Source organism: Aulostomus chinensis, chromosome 24 (genome assembly GCF_037954235.1).
Source record: "Aulostomus chinensis isolate RoL2024-O1b breed Wild chromosome 24, RoL_Achi_v1.0, whole genome shotgun sequence".
NCBI lineage: Eukaryota > Metazoa > Chordata > Actinopteri > Syngnathiformes > Aulostomidae > Aulostomus > Aulostomus chinensis.
Genome location: NC_141343.1, coordinates 17,145,001 through 17,159,654, shown reverse-complemented (window position 1 = coordinate 17,159,654; position 14,654 = coordinate 17,145,001). Strand labels below are relative to the sequence as shown.

Sequence of the window (14,654 nt, the reverse complement as noted above, 5' to 3'; positions counted from 1 at the left end):
GTGTCTCATCCAGAGTTCTCCTCCTTCTTCCCACGCACACACATTTACATACGTGTGTGTGTACAGGGACGTATAGATAAACAAACATCGCAGTCATGAACACATCTGAGTTCACCGTTGGAAGAACAAAGGTTTGGTCCTTAATTGTTCGACATGTTGAGTTTTCTTTGCCATTTTTGGGCACGTCTTCTATTTTCTTACTGATGAACCTAAAACAAAATATTTTGCATGCTGCTAATCACGATTCTCTAAATTCTCTTGGTTTTTAATTTTGGAAAACGTCACAAAATCTTAAAGAAAGACGAAGGACGAACGTCGTCGTCGTCGTTGTTTGGACGTCAACGGTTTTGGGTTTGATTTCTTGATTTTGTGGAGCAAAAGAAACCAGAAGATGTTCAAGTAGTTGTTTTACAGTTGCAACTGACTGGACGTCTCTGAGCTGAAAAGCATCATGGGAAATGTAGGAAGTCACCTGCAGGGTCAAGGGACAGTAAATGACATCACTTCCTGTCTGAACTGCTGCTGGAATGTGGCATGCAGGCCAGTTCGGCCAATCAGAGGCCAACAGGCACAAGGCGAGACAGACAGGAAGTCAGGGAGGAGCTGACAGGAAGAGGAAGCGGAGCCTCCTAATGCTGCTGCTGAGAGGTCGAAGGTCACACGAGGGTGTCGGGGTCTCAACTTCAATCCCGTTGCCATGAAGACTGAAAAGGTACCTTTCTCCTATGTGTAAACAGTCTGATGTCCCCACAACATAAGGAGTACCTGAAACAAACACACACACACACACACACACACACACACACACGCGTGCGCGCGTGAGCGACAGTCCGAGGTTCTAAGAGAAACTTTCCAGAGCGGATCAGAGCCGGTACGGAGCTCGATCCCGTTACCTCCCACCTTCTGGGTTCATTGTGGTCATGTGACTGCAGAGACATGGTCACATGACCTTGAGGGTTCAAAGAGAAGACGACAGGTTTCCCTGAGGTATTGTCTGCAGTACAAGTACAAGCTGCTTCTCCTCTTCCCTGCCGGGCCTGGGGATCGAACCAGCGATCCTCTGGTCATGAGGTCATTTCTCTGACCTTGAAGCCACCCGACCGACTGAACCTGTTACTCAAGTAAAAGTACAGGTTCTTAAATGTACTCCGAAGTTCTAAAGTACTGACAACCATTCCTCCACGGCCCAGTGCCTTAAACTCCTCCCCCTTTGACGGGTCAATATGGCCGACGTCTCCTCCATCTTCCTTTTCTACTTCTGTTACGTTACTAACGGTTACGTGCATTAGCGCCTCCTGCTGAGTGAGCACGTCGTCTTCCTTGCATCAAACGCTCGCCCAGTTCTAGGGTTACATCTCTGACGTCGTTTCTGTCTGGCGAGCATCAAAGCTAAACTCCGTCTTGGAAACGTTCCAAGTAGACACCGAGCAGCCGTGTCGAAGTGTAAAGAGGAAAGAAGTGACAAATACCAGTGAAGCCCAAAAAAACCGGCATGTGAATTGACATAAAACATTAAAAGTATGCAGAAAATTTGGAAAAATAACACAAGATAGCGTCAGGGTTTAGCCCCGCCCCCTCGATTGTGATGGGAGGAGTCAGACTGTGATTGACAGCTCAGAGACAAACAGCAGCTAAAGTCATTTCTCGGTTTACATGTGTTCAACAGATGTTCTTCAAATCTGCTAGGACTGCAACACACACACACGCGCACACACACGCACACACACGCGCACACACGTGCACACACACGCACACACACGCACACTCAATGGTACTCTGTGTGTTTTTGCACTTTTCAACTCCTTTTGTCCAACAGATCATTAAACACACCACACACACACACCGGCCAACAATAATATGTGACACACTGAATCCAGCATATTTTCTATGCGTTTGTGTGTATGTGTGTGTGTGTGTGTGTATGGGTGTGTGTATGTGTGTGTGTATGTGTGTTGGAATTTCCCTGCGGTGTGTGCGTTCCTGAAAGCTCTGCCAAACCTATGCGTGCACACACACACACACACGCACACACGCACACGCACTCTTTTCCCTGTCTCAACTGGCCAATGAAATGAGCTAAAATCAGCCGTGACCTTTGACCTCATCCTCTTGTTCTCACATACAGTGTAAAGGCAAATCACAGAGGCACCCTCTCAAATCTAAAGGTGTGGTGGACATTTGGGAGAGAGGTCAAAGGTCAGGATGTGGTTACAGCAGAGAAACAACTAAAGATCAGGTTGGTTTGTGTTGGTGGCGTCCAAAATTAAATCATGCTAACACAGAAAGTCTCAACGCCACGTGACACAGACGCCCTGCAGGGGACGAATCTTGACAATAATCGAACACGCAAAAACACACTCACGCTTTGTTAGCATGCACTTATGTGCTTATGTGTGTTAATGAGCTAACATTAACACCAATGCTAACATGCTCGCTAGTCCTGTCTAACAGGAGATATTGCTATCGGGCGCTCAGCAGCATGCTAACGTTCTGTCACTGTGAAGCTGAGCAGGTTGAGCTCATGAACCTCAGGAATGTTTGTGGGGATTCGTGGTGGTCAAAGTGTTTGGAGCTCCTGGTCTCTGATGTCTGGATCCAGAGGTCAAACCAGCCTGGAGTGTTTGAGCTGAGGGATCAAATGCTGGGAGGTCGTAGCGGGTCGCCGTTAGCTTTTTGGTGAATTAAAGACAGAGATCCACGCTAGCGTTCAAAATCTGACTCTTGCACGTTTGTGGCAACAAAGAACCGAAGTTGAACACAGAGGAGAAGAGAAGCGATCAAATATTTGCAGCTGAAATCTTATCGGCTCCGAACGCTCCGAGTGTTCTTTATAGAAACCAGATTGTCAGGTCTCACACACACATCCTTGTCTTACTGTGTTTCTGAGGACCCCTCATTGACATAATGCATTCCCCAGCCCCCAAAGCATGGCCATCACAACTAAATGAACCTTCAAATACCCCCAACACACACACACACACACACACACACACACACACACACACACACACACACACACACACACACACACACACACAGATTCAGCTCCTGATGTGAATATGAAACATGTAAGGAGATGTGATCCAGATGTTCCGTATGAGAGGCAGGAAAACCTAACGGACACTAACATGCCAACATATAACAACATGCTAACACACACCAACATACCAAGACACTAGCAAGCTAATTTACACCAGCAGGCTAAGATAAACTAACATTCTATCACACTCCCATGCTAACACACACCAATATGCTAACATACCATGGCAACAACTTAATCTACAATGATATAATGACAACATACACTAACATGCTAAAAAAAGTAATATTCACCAACATACAAACATACTCTGACATGTTAATATACCATGCCAACATCTTAACATACACTGATGTAAAACTAGCATATTTATGCACACAAAAGCTAACATATCATTTCATGCTAACATTTTAGCATACACAGACATGCTAAACTATAAAAATAACATCATATTCATACACACAAATGCAAACTCATGTAACTGCTAACATGCTCTAACTGGCCAACAAACTAACAAGCTAATAATGCACTCATAATGCGTAAGCCAACATGCGGACACCTAAACATGCACTATTTTGGTGACAAATTGATGAGCTAATCGGCACTAGCATGCTAACATGAACTGTTTCTACTTTGAACCATTCAACAAGAACTAGGTCACCTGAGTCAGAAAGGATGGCTGGAATGCAGTAGAAGAAGCTGGAAGGCTTTAATATCCAACTGAGCTGGGGGGCGGCTGGGGGGCGGCTGGGGGGCGGCTGGGGGGCGGCTGGGGGGGCGGGGGTGAGACAGCAGCTGGATTGAGTTCATAACATCACTCTCTTCCAACGTTGCCTGGTAGAAGATGGATACTCACAACACCATGTCACCATATTTCTGGATTGTGCTGTAAACCGTGTGTGTGTGTGTGTGGTTACTGTTGTTTTATAAAAAGTTGATTGTGTTGTCAGGATCAACTCAATGAAGAGTTGAGACACTGAACACATCGTTTAACAGCTGTTATGTGTGGCACATTCAGGGTCTGAGTCATTTAAGGAGCCTCACTAAAGAATAGACACTCACACACAACACAACACAACACACACAGATGTGGCCGGCAGTGTGTGTGTGTGTGTGTCCAAAGGGTCATTTCAAGGTCAATGAGGTGTCACCCTATCAGCTGATGGATCACCTGATGATTGGCGGGCATGATCATTACCTTAGCAACAGGTCTCTGTCTCTTCTTCAAAAACAGACCTGTGTGTGTGTGTGTGTGTGTGTGTGTGTGTGTGTGTGTGTGTGTGTGTGTATTATAAGGGAGCCTAAGGACATTACAGAAGCTCTTCAAGGACTTTCAAGGTCACAGGGGGGTCTTCAAGGTATTTATTCAAGTCTTGGGAGATTTTACAGGAGCTCCTCAGCAAGGCTTTATTGGTGACTTATGTAAGTCCAAGGGACCCTTGAGTGGGTCTTGAGGGTCATTGAGGAGGGTTTGGGGTCCATCAGAGGGGTCTGTGGGTGCTTGAAGATTTCTGGTCTGTCTTTGTTGTTTCATCGGTCCTTGGAGAGACATCCAGTCCTTGAAACAGCATTAATTTGCACAAGGGTCCTCCAGGGTCATTTTTCCACCCTTTGAGTTAATGAGAAGGTCTAAGGGGTCCTCAAGAGGGTTTGACGGGTCCTTGAGAAGATGCAGGGATCATTGAGGAGTTTCCAGGGAGCCACCTGTGATATGTCGACTGGTCTTGACTGGAGGATCAGTGGTTTTTGAAGACATTGTCAATGGCCTTGGCATCCTTGGTCCTGGAAAAAGTCCCAAGGGTGCTTGAGAACATTCTCATTGGGAAACTGACAAAGGCCTCCTTTCCCCTGCAGGAAGTGGCTTCTACAAGAGGACTGTTGTTTAGGAGGACGTGTGGAGACAGCAGGGACATGTTGGTCTGACACACAAACACACACACACACACACACACACACACACACACACACACACTTTTATTTCCTGTTTCTTTACCTTTTCAATTCTTCTTGTTAGTGGACCCTCACCTGCAGGTCGGATGTTGCGGCTGCCTGACGGCTGCCTGACGGCTGCCTGACGGCTGCTGCCCCCCCCCCCCCCCCCACCACCGTGACCTCATCATGATCAACGTTTCACAACGACGCCGAAGCAACAGCCCGAAGACGGGAACTTGTTCTTGATCTCATAATCTGTGGTTTTTCCGTCTTTGGCAAAATGACAAGCAAACAACTTTGAAAATGTAGGTTTTCTCGATTGAGTTCGGCTCAGGTGTTGTGGATGTTGTCAAAAGCTTAACTGCGGTTGTGGGGCTGAAGGAGGAAGTAGGGTCCCGAGCTGAAACCTGCTGGTAATAAGGAGAGTTGAGAGAATGGGTTCAACTGGTTCTGGGAGGTCCCAGACAAGCTCCTTGAGAAAGTCACAGAAGTCTTGGACTGGTTCTTTCAAGGGGTTCCAAATGGTCTTCAACGAGTTCCATGAAGAGATCCCTAGAAGGCTTGAACTAGATTCTTGAGGAGATCCTGGAGTTCTAGGACCGGTTCCTTTACGAGGTCCCAGTAAGTCTTGGACTGGGTCATTGAAAAGGTTCCAGAGGTCTTGGACTAGTCCCATGAGGAGGTGCCTGGAGGTCTTGGTCTGCTCTCTTGAGGAGGTCCCACAAGGTCTTTGGGTCACGTATTTTAAAACACACATAAATCAAACACACTCAACAGTGCTGTATTTCAGTTGTTGTGAGGACATTCATGGACATAAAACAGCCCCAGACCCTAAACTGGATTTGAACCAACATCAAAAACCAGGTCTGAACCCTGAAACGGATCTGTGGAAGCATCGCAGGAAGTGAGGACAGACCTACATGTGTCCCTGTCTCTACGCGTCCTCACTTGGGTGGTTTGAATTTGATCCGGTCCTCACAGAGATAGAGAGACACACGTGCCTCAAATGAAACACGACTCTTCTGGTTTTTCGTTTCTCTGCGTCTCTGCCAACAATGTGCTCATTAAAGTGAAATAACATGTCGAAATGTTCCTTCCTATGGATCACACACACACACACACACACACACACACACACACACACACACACACACAGCTGGAACTGATCAAGTTAAGACTCGTTCACGTCCTTCAGTTGCTTCAGTTGCTGTGTCTGGAAGTCGTTTGTGTCAAACAGAATCTAGTCATGTGACCTGAGCCGCCGCCGTTGCCGCCGTGCCACATGGATGTGCGGTCGTTGTGTTTAAGAGCAGATTGTTTCGGATCTCATCCATCAAAGACGTCTCGTCAGACCTCTCTCATCAGAGACTCGTCATTTTTACAGGATGTTTGTTCCTGTCTGTCAGCAGGGACACTTCCTGGAGGGGCGGAGCCTGAGCTGAGGGTGAAACCAATGAAGGAGTTGTGTTTACGAAACTAAACACGAAACTAAATTCTGAGGACTCCACAGCTGTATTCTTGTGTTCCCTCTCGGTGTTTAAGTCTTCGTTGACATTCCTGAACTGTCCCAGGACGGGACAGGTTCTAAAACAGGCACACCAAGGGTGGACACACGTCACATGTACATGTCCACCTTAACACAAGACACCTGGTGCAGCGTCACTCGTCCGACCTTTAAAAAGATCATTTCACAGTTTTTAAAAATGCTTTCCCAACAATTTGGGGTACTTTCTTGGTTCTGATGTTTGTTTTTTTGCGGTTGATAATGAAATCAAATTGAATGAAGAGAACTTGCTGGAAAAAAATACTGATAGCAAATAATTTGTATTCCAGAAGAAATGGCAAGCAGAAGAAACAAGAGTGTGATCAGACAGTCGGAAAAAACGGACAGAGTTGGGTTCCTACTGATGTCCTCCCTTCAAAGGAGGCTGGAGCCTGAAGGAGGTGGAAGCTCTGACACACGGAAGACAACATTTCGAGGGTCTGATGAGAACTGTACAGGCCAGGAGGGGACACCTCATTGTGCTCTTCTTTGTCCTCTTGGAAGCTTCAGCTGCTGGAGGGTTTCTCCTCGGCTGCGATGGAACCAAATGTCTGTTTCTGTTTCAGTCTTCAGTCGAATGTTTGTGCTGTCTCCGGTTACACTGACTGTCAATCAAACAGGCGCACACATGCATACACACACAGAGACACAGACACACACACCATGTTTCTATCTATAAGAGGACCCAATGTCCCTCCATTCATTCGCCTCCCTCTTCGCATCAAAAAGTCGTTTCCAGTTGTGGATCCAACACGAAACCTCTGTCGGGCCCCACAAGTGCAGTTAAAGCAGACACACAGGTGCATATTGAAGCTGCTCTGACCTCTGACCTCAACACAGGTGTTGATGAGAAAAGGCTGCTATGGTGACGGTTCTCTGATCAGGGGTCCGTTTCACAAAGCAGGTTTAGTGAAAACTGGTCTACGAACCCTGAAAGAAGGAAAACTCAGAGTTTTCCGTTTCACAAAGGGAGGTCACTCAAACCAGAAAGAGGGTTCACTCCAGCCTGTTACACAGACAGCGGTAACTTCAGCTCTCGGTCAGTTACCGCAGTAACAGACGCTATGAAGCTAACATGGTCAGGACCAGGTTTTTGTCAATGAACCTCGAGTTTCTCGCTGTCTCAACTAACATGGCAGGTCCTTTTCTTGACGATCCCGTGGATGAAGGTGCAGCACTGCTGCGCAGAATTAAATATTCGTCTGGAGATGGAGATCAGACTGCGCATAGACGTCAGGACCGTTTGACATCAGTCCATCGTCTACATACACAACCTCCTCCATCCTTTCATTTGCAGCATCACCAGTCGTAGTCATGCTCTCACGTATTATATCTATATCTATATATATAGATATATATCTCTATATACATCTATATATATATAGATAGATAGATAGATAGATAGATATAGATATATCTATATATACATATATCTATATCGATATATCTATAGATATATCTATATATAGATATCTATATATATATAGATATCTATATATATAGATATATATCTCTATATACATCTATATATATATATATAGATAGATAGATAGATAGATATAGATATATCTATATAGATATATGTATATATAGATATATCTATATATACATATATCTATATAGATATATCTATATAGATATATGTATATATAGATATATCTATATAGATATATATCTCTATATACATCTATATATATATAGATAGATAGATAGATAGATATAGATATATTTATATAGATATATGTATATATAGATATATCTATATAGATATATATCTCTATATACATCTATATATATATATAGATAGATAGATAGATAGATAGATAGATATAGATATATCTATATATAGATATATCTATATATAGATATATATATAGATATCTATATATATAGATATCTATATATATAGATATCTATAGATATATCTATATATAGATGTATATAGAGATATATATCTCTATATATAGAGATATATATCTCTATATATAGAGATATATATCTCTATATATAGAGATATATATCTATATATATCTATATATAGATATATATCTCTATATATAGAGATATATATCTCTATATATAGAGATATATATCTCTATATATAGAGATATATATCTCTATATACATCTATATATAGATATATATATATATAGATATATATAGAGATATATATATAGAGAGAGAGAGAGAGACAGAGAGAGAGATCTATAGATGATAGATAGATGATAGATAGATAGATAGATAGATGATAGATAGATAGATAGATAGATGATAGATAGATAGATAGATAGATAGATAGATAGATAGATAGATAGATAGATAGATAGATAGATAGAGATGTATATATCTCAAGCCATATTACATTTTATGAAGGCACTGGTGACTTGGGGGTTGGGTTCTAAGGATGAACTCCCTCAGCCACTGGCCTTCCTACACCCTGGTGCCTCTGTTAGAGGTGGTGCTGCTGGGCCACCACCCGTTTTATGGGCATCTCCCTTCTTTCTGTTGGCTGAGCAGAAGTCTGTTAGTTTCAATAGCCTTCATTATTTAACAACATGATGTCAATGAGGACGTTTGTGTCTGAAACCTTCATGATGTTGGGGATGAAACAACGACTGTACAGTCAAACAGCCACTTAGTATTGAATTGACAGTGCAGAACCTGGGTACCCCTGAGATGGTCTGACTGTGTGCATCATGGTTTCTGCTTCATCTTCAGTTGCTGCCAAGTGCGTTCCTCTTGCATCTAAACCATATAAACTAATGGCTACATGGAGGCAGCTTCCTCCGTCACGATCATGACTCCAAAGGACTACATTCAAATCTCGCATTGACCCGAGCAGCAGTGTTCCTCCACGCCATCTCTCTCTCTTTAGCAGCTTCTTTTTAACGCGTGGTGGAACTCTTCACATGATCGCATCAAGATTTCCAACTCCACTGACGTGAAAAACGAAGCTCTCCGCTTCTCCGTCGCCATGGTGAATCGGGGCTCCATTTATGCTGTCTTTTTAGAGTTCTGGTGATCGCTTCACCGCAGGTGAACCTACTCCGAGTTTTCAATCTTAGGGGAGATCAACTCGGAGACTAGGATTAAACTCAGGGTTTGATGAACCTGCTTTGTGAAACGGACCTCAGGACTGTGGTTCAAACCCAGCCTCGTCTCACTCATGCTAACAATAGTTCAGTGAACTGCCTGTGGAGTGTATCACCACGGCAACTGCTGGTTCATTCTGCAGGAAGCTAGCTTGAACTAGTTCACAGTGAGCTACTTAACTATACTACTTTACTTCAGATGGATAACTATATAAATTAGTCCGACTAATTTGCACTGAGCTCGTATATAGTACTTTAAACAGTTAACTAGTCTGGACTAATTTCCACTGAGCTCGTATATAGTACTTTAAACAGTTAACTAGTCTGGACTAATTTCCACTGAGCTCGTATATAGTACTTTAAACAGTTAACTAGTCTGGACTAATTTGCACTGAGCTCGTATATAGTACTGTAAACAGTAAACTAGTCTGGACTAATTTGCACTGAGCTCGTATATAGTACTTTAAACAGTTAACTAGTCTGGACTAATTTGCACTGAGCTCGTATATAGTACTTTAAACAGTTAACTAGTCTGGACTAATTTGCACTGAGCTCGTATATAGTACTTTAAACAGTTAACTAGTCTGGACTAATTTGCACTGAGCTCGTATATAGTACTGTAAACAGTAAACTAGTCTGGACTAATTTGCACTGAGCTCGTATATAGTACTTTAAACAGTTAACTAGTCTGGACTAATTTGCACTGAGCTCGTATATAGTACTTTAAACAGTTAACTAGTCTGGACTAATTTGCACTGAGCTCGTATATAGTACTTTAAACAGTTAACTAGTCTGGACTAATTTACACTGAGCTCGTATATAGTACTTTAAACAGTTAACTAGTCTGGACTAATTTACACTGACCTCGTATATAGTACTTTAAACAGTTAACTAGTCTGGACTAATTTACACTGAGCTCGTATATAGTACTTTAAACAGTTAACTAGTCTGGACTAATTTACACTGAGCTCGTATATAGTACTTTAAACAGTTAACTAGTCTGGACTAATTTACACTGAGCTCGTATATAGTACTTTAAACAGTTAACTAGTCTGGACTAATTTACACTGAGCTCGTATATAGTACTTTAAACAGTTAACTAGTCTGGACTAATTTACACTGAGCTCATATACAGTATTTTAAACAGTTAACTAGTCTGGACTAATTTGCACTGAGCTCGTATACAGTACTTTAAACAGTTAACTAGTCTGGACTAATTTGCACTGAGCTCGTATATAGTACTTTAAACAGTTAACTAGTCTGGACTAATTTGCACTGAGCTCGTATATAGTACTTTAAACAGTTAACTAGTCTGGACTAATTTGCACTGAGCTCGTATACAGTAATTTAAACAGTTAACTAGTCTGGACTAATTTCCACTGAGCTCGTATACAGTACTTTAAACAGTTAACTAGTCTGGACTAATTTACACTGAGCTCGTATATAGTACTTTAAACAGTTAACTAGTCTGGACTAATTTGCACTGAGCTCGTATATAGTACTTTAAACAGTTAACTAGTCTGGACTAATTTACACTGAGCTCGTATATAGTACTTTAAACAGTTAACTAGTCTTATATACACTACTTTCTGTTCTTTAGTTCCAGTATCAAGGTCGGGTTTGCAACATGGGACCGATCCAGACCAGAGTGGTCAACTTGGGTTCACTGAAGATCAAGTGGTCCAGTGTCGTCTGAAGTCATCAGGCAGTGGTTGCCATAGAAACTCTGCCTGTCGAGCCATTTTGTGGTTGGACTGACCATCGAAGTTAGGCAACTGTATGTTTTGGGGTGTTTTATTTTGTAGCCTCCTGGTCGTCACAGGTTTGCTTCATTCTGGTTCCCGTCTATCAAATAACAGACACTTCTTTAGTTTTTCTCATTTTTTTTTCTTGAAAAGTACATTTAGTATAAACATGTTGTTTTTTAACTACAAACATGATCATGGCCGCTTATCAAGTACAAAAAGTGCTAAAATACAAAACTATCTGGAGTTCTACAGTCCAACAGGTCCCATGGTTCTGGTTCAGTACTCAGACCTGACGTCTGTCTCAGCAGCGTTTTGTTGTCCAGAAAGTGAAAGTAATAGTAATGTTGGACCAAAACCTGTTAGCTCCACTTGTCTCAGGGTTCCATATTAAAGCATTCAACTCAAGCGTCACATGAGGGTTTAAATGGTTCTAGATCCTCAGAGTGGGAACGTCTGAGGACCCAGGCTCAAGAAAATACACCTAGAAATTACAAAAGCACCTGAAGTGAACTGACAACAGGCACCAAACACACATAAAAAACTCCAGAGTTGTGCTGTGTGAATATTCCCAAAAAGGCCTCTGGAAGGTCTCCCAATGTTCCAGGGAACTCACAGTAATTCCGATGTTCTAGTATGGTCCTTTAAAGGCGTAGGCAGTGTTCTCAAAGTTATCCAAGACTCTCTTACAAGGGTTTTCAGAGGAATCCTGGGATTTTTCTCACCAGAGGCGCCAACTTGGCCTCAATCAGTCTGACACAATGTTTAATTTGTTATTTTGAAAGAATTTTGTCCAGTTGCAGAGACGAGGCCTCATCCATGAGGACGCTGTGAGCGCCCAGTGTTGACTCCAGCCCTTTAATGCCCCCTGGTGCTGCCCCTGGTGCTGCCCCTGGTGCTGCGCCTGGTGCTGCGCCTGGTGCTGCGCCTGGTGCTGCCCCTGGTACAGCGCCTGATGCTGCCCCTGGTACTGCCCAGAAGTGATCCGATCTCATGTTCTGTGACATCATCAAGCGTCCAGCTGCTAGCTGCACTGCTAACTAAGCCAAAGAAGCTAGCAGGACCGTGATGACGCCGATGGTAGTGAAACGTCTCCGTGGCACTTCCCTGGTACTTCAGGTTGCAGAGATCCTCGGTCCTGAGCCGTACCCTTTATGAAGCCCTGAACCATGCCAATGCATCGCAACATGAATCCTGCGAAGGAATAGATCCACACTGACGCAGAGGAACACGCTGTCTGTTAAACTACTCCACCATGATGACACCACTGAAGATCCCTGACAGGACAGAGGGAACATCTGAGGTCATCGAGCAGAACCTGGGGAACCTGTGTCCAATCAGAGACAGTTGACAACCTTTAACCCTCCATCTAATGATAATGAAGCGTTCCACTCTGGCAACTCAGCCAGTGGGCGGTGCTTAGCAATGACAATGATATCCACTGATACTTCTTGTACAGATTGGTGTTTTTTAATCCCATCTCAGACCCAGCAGCCTATCAGGCCCGAGCAGGATGGGTCCCTGAACAGCGGTTGGTTGATGTTATCTGGCACCTGTAGCAGCTAGCCGCTAGCTTAAAGCTTCACGTTAACTCTGTCCTGATTGGTTTAAATCGCGAGATTGTGCCGAGCCAAATTGTACGGAGTACAGAGGACCAAGCATCGGGAGGTGGAGTCCCTCTGGTCCAAACAGGTCCTGATTGGATGAGTGTTGAGTGGGTGGGGCTTGTCATCATCCTGAGCTTTTTGGAAGGTCACAGCTCTGACTGGTCAGTAGGCCATGGTGGGTGGGGCTTTGTGTATCCTGAGCGTCTGGATGGAGGAGAGGATTTTCTTCTGGTGGCCAGCAAGGGTCACACCCACTCTGAGCAGGTCTCTATGGATACAGAAACACACGACATTTGAATGAACTTCCAAACTTTTGTTTGAGAACATTAGAATAATCAAATCTCTGCGTGCTTGTTCCTTCTTACTCGGTGTTGAGCTGAGAGACGATGTCCAGGCTGGTGAACCCGGCCTGCAGGAAGCTCTGCTCATATCGCTCCATCTTGATGGCTCGAAGCCACTCAGAGACCGAACCACAGGCCGAGAGAGGAGGGGGGACGCGCTGGTCCAACAGGGGCTGGGACAGACTGCAGGACAGAGACATGAGGAGACACGAAGGGACATGAGGAGACATAAAGAGACACAAGGACACAGAGAGGACGTGAGGAGACGCGTGCAGGTCCGTGAGTTCCAACGGACAAACAGGAAATTACTTCATTCGGGGTTTTAATGCAGGAATGTCGCCTCCTCTGCACCTGCTCATGTAAACATTCCTTCTGTATAAAATCTGTCAATCCCACAGCTGGCTAGCTCACAAGCCCCGCCCCCAGGGTGTGTGTTTGTCTTTGTCTCCACGGCAGACTCTGACCTTTAACCCTTGAACCCCAGCAGCTGCTGCATAAATTACATTCCACAGCTGCCAATCAAAGTCTCTCTGAATGTAGGCTGAATGTTGGACTCCAACAATGCATCATGGGAAGCTGCAGCAGCGACCCTCGTCTGATACTCAAACATCCATACGTTGTTACAAATATCAATCTTTTTGTTTTGTCTGAAAATTAGCAAGAAATTAGTAAAAAAGCCCAAGGAATTGACCAGGATATTAGCAGAGAAATTCTCAGGAAACCAGGAACAAAGTGAAAAAGTGTGAATAAAGACATATTAAATACGAAATATGAATATATAAATCATCAATATTATATCAATATATCATCAATAATCATCAGAATCCTACACCCATGTCAGATTTCTTGTGTTTGAACGCTGCGTCCACCAGCTGACGTTGTTCTGGACCGTTAACCTCATGACGTTCATTCGACAGTCGTCTGCATAGAACAGAGCAGCCTCACCTGGGTCCTTCTGGGTGTGTCACCTTCAGGGAGGCGGGGTTTCGGATCAGCCTATCAAGCGCCGCCACCACATCACAGAACCTCGGTCGATTGGCTCGCTCCTTCTGCCAGCAGTCCAGCATGAGTGAGTGCAGGGAGGCGGGGCACTCTGGTGGCGGCGGCAGTCGGTAGTCCTGCTCGATGGCGTTGATCACCTGACGGACACAGGAAGTCTTTCATTAATTTCTAATTTGGCATAAAGCTAGTCTACACGCCAGCTGAGTAGAGGCTAAACAGAACAGGAGTTACTTAATGAAAACATTTTCTCACGTCCTGGTTGCTCATATCCCAGTATGGTCGCTCTCCATATGACATCACCTCCCACATGACGATGCCATAACTCCACGTATCGCTGGCTGATGTGAACTTC

At 43.9% G+C, this 14,654-nt stretch overlaps 1 protein-coding gene across 1 annotated transcript in view; it reads right to left on the bottom strand.

Moving 5' to 3' along the window:
* Positions 1-11,404: 11,404 nt before the first annotated feature.
* The window catches only part of LOC147238987 (ephrin type-B receptor 4b-like), a 21,683-nt gene continuing 18,433 nt past the window's right edge, over positions 11,405-14,654 (bottom strand). The window contains exons 18-21 of the mRNA XM_086198121.1: positions 14,555-14,654; positions 14,246-14,439; positions 13,325-13,483; positions 11,405-13,227 (exon numbers count right to left, since the gene is read on the bottom strand). Coding sequence (XP_086054247.1) covers positions 13,122-13,227; positions 13,325-13,483; positions 14,246-14,439; positions 14,555-14,654 — 559 coding nt within the window. The 3' untranslated portion in view covers positions 11,405-13,121. The remainder of the gene's footprint in view (positions 13,228-13,324; positions 13,484-14,245; positions 14,440-14,554) is intronic.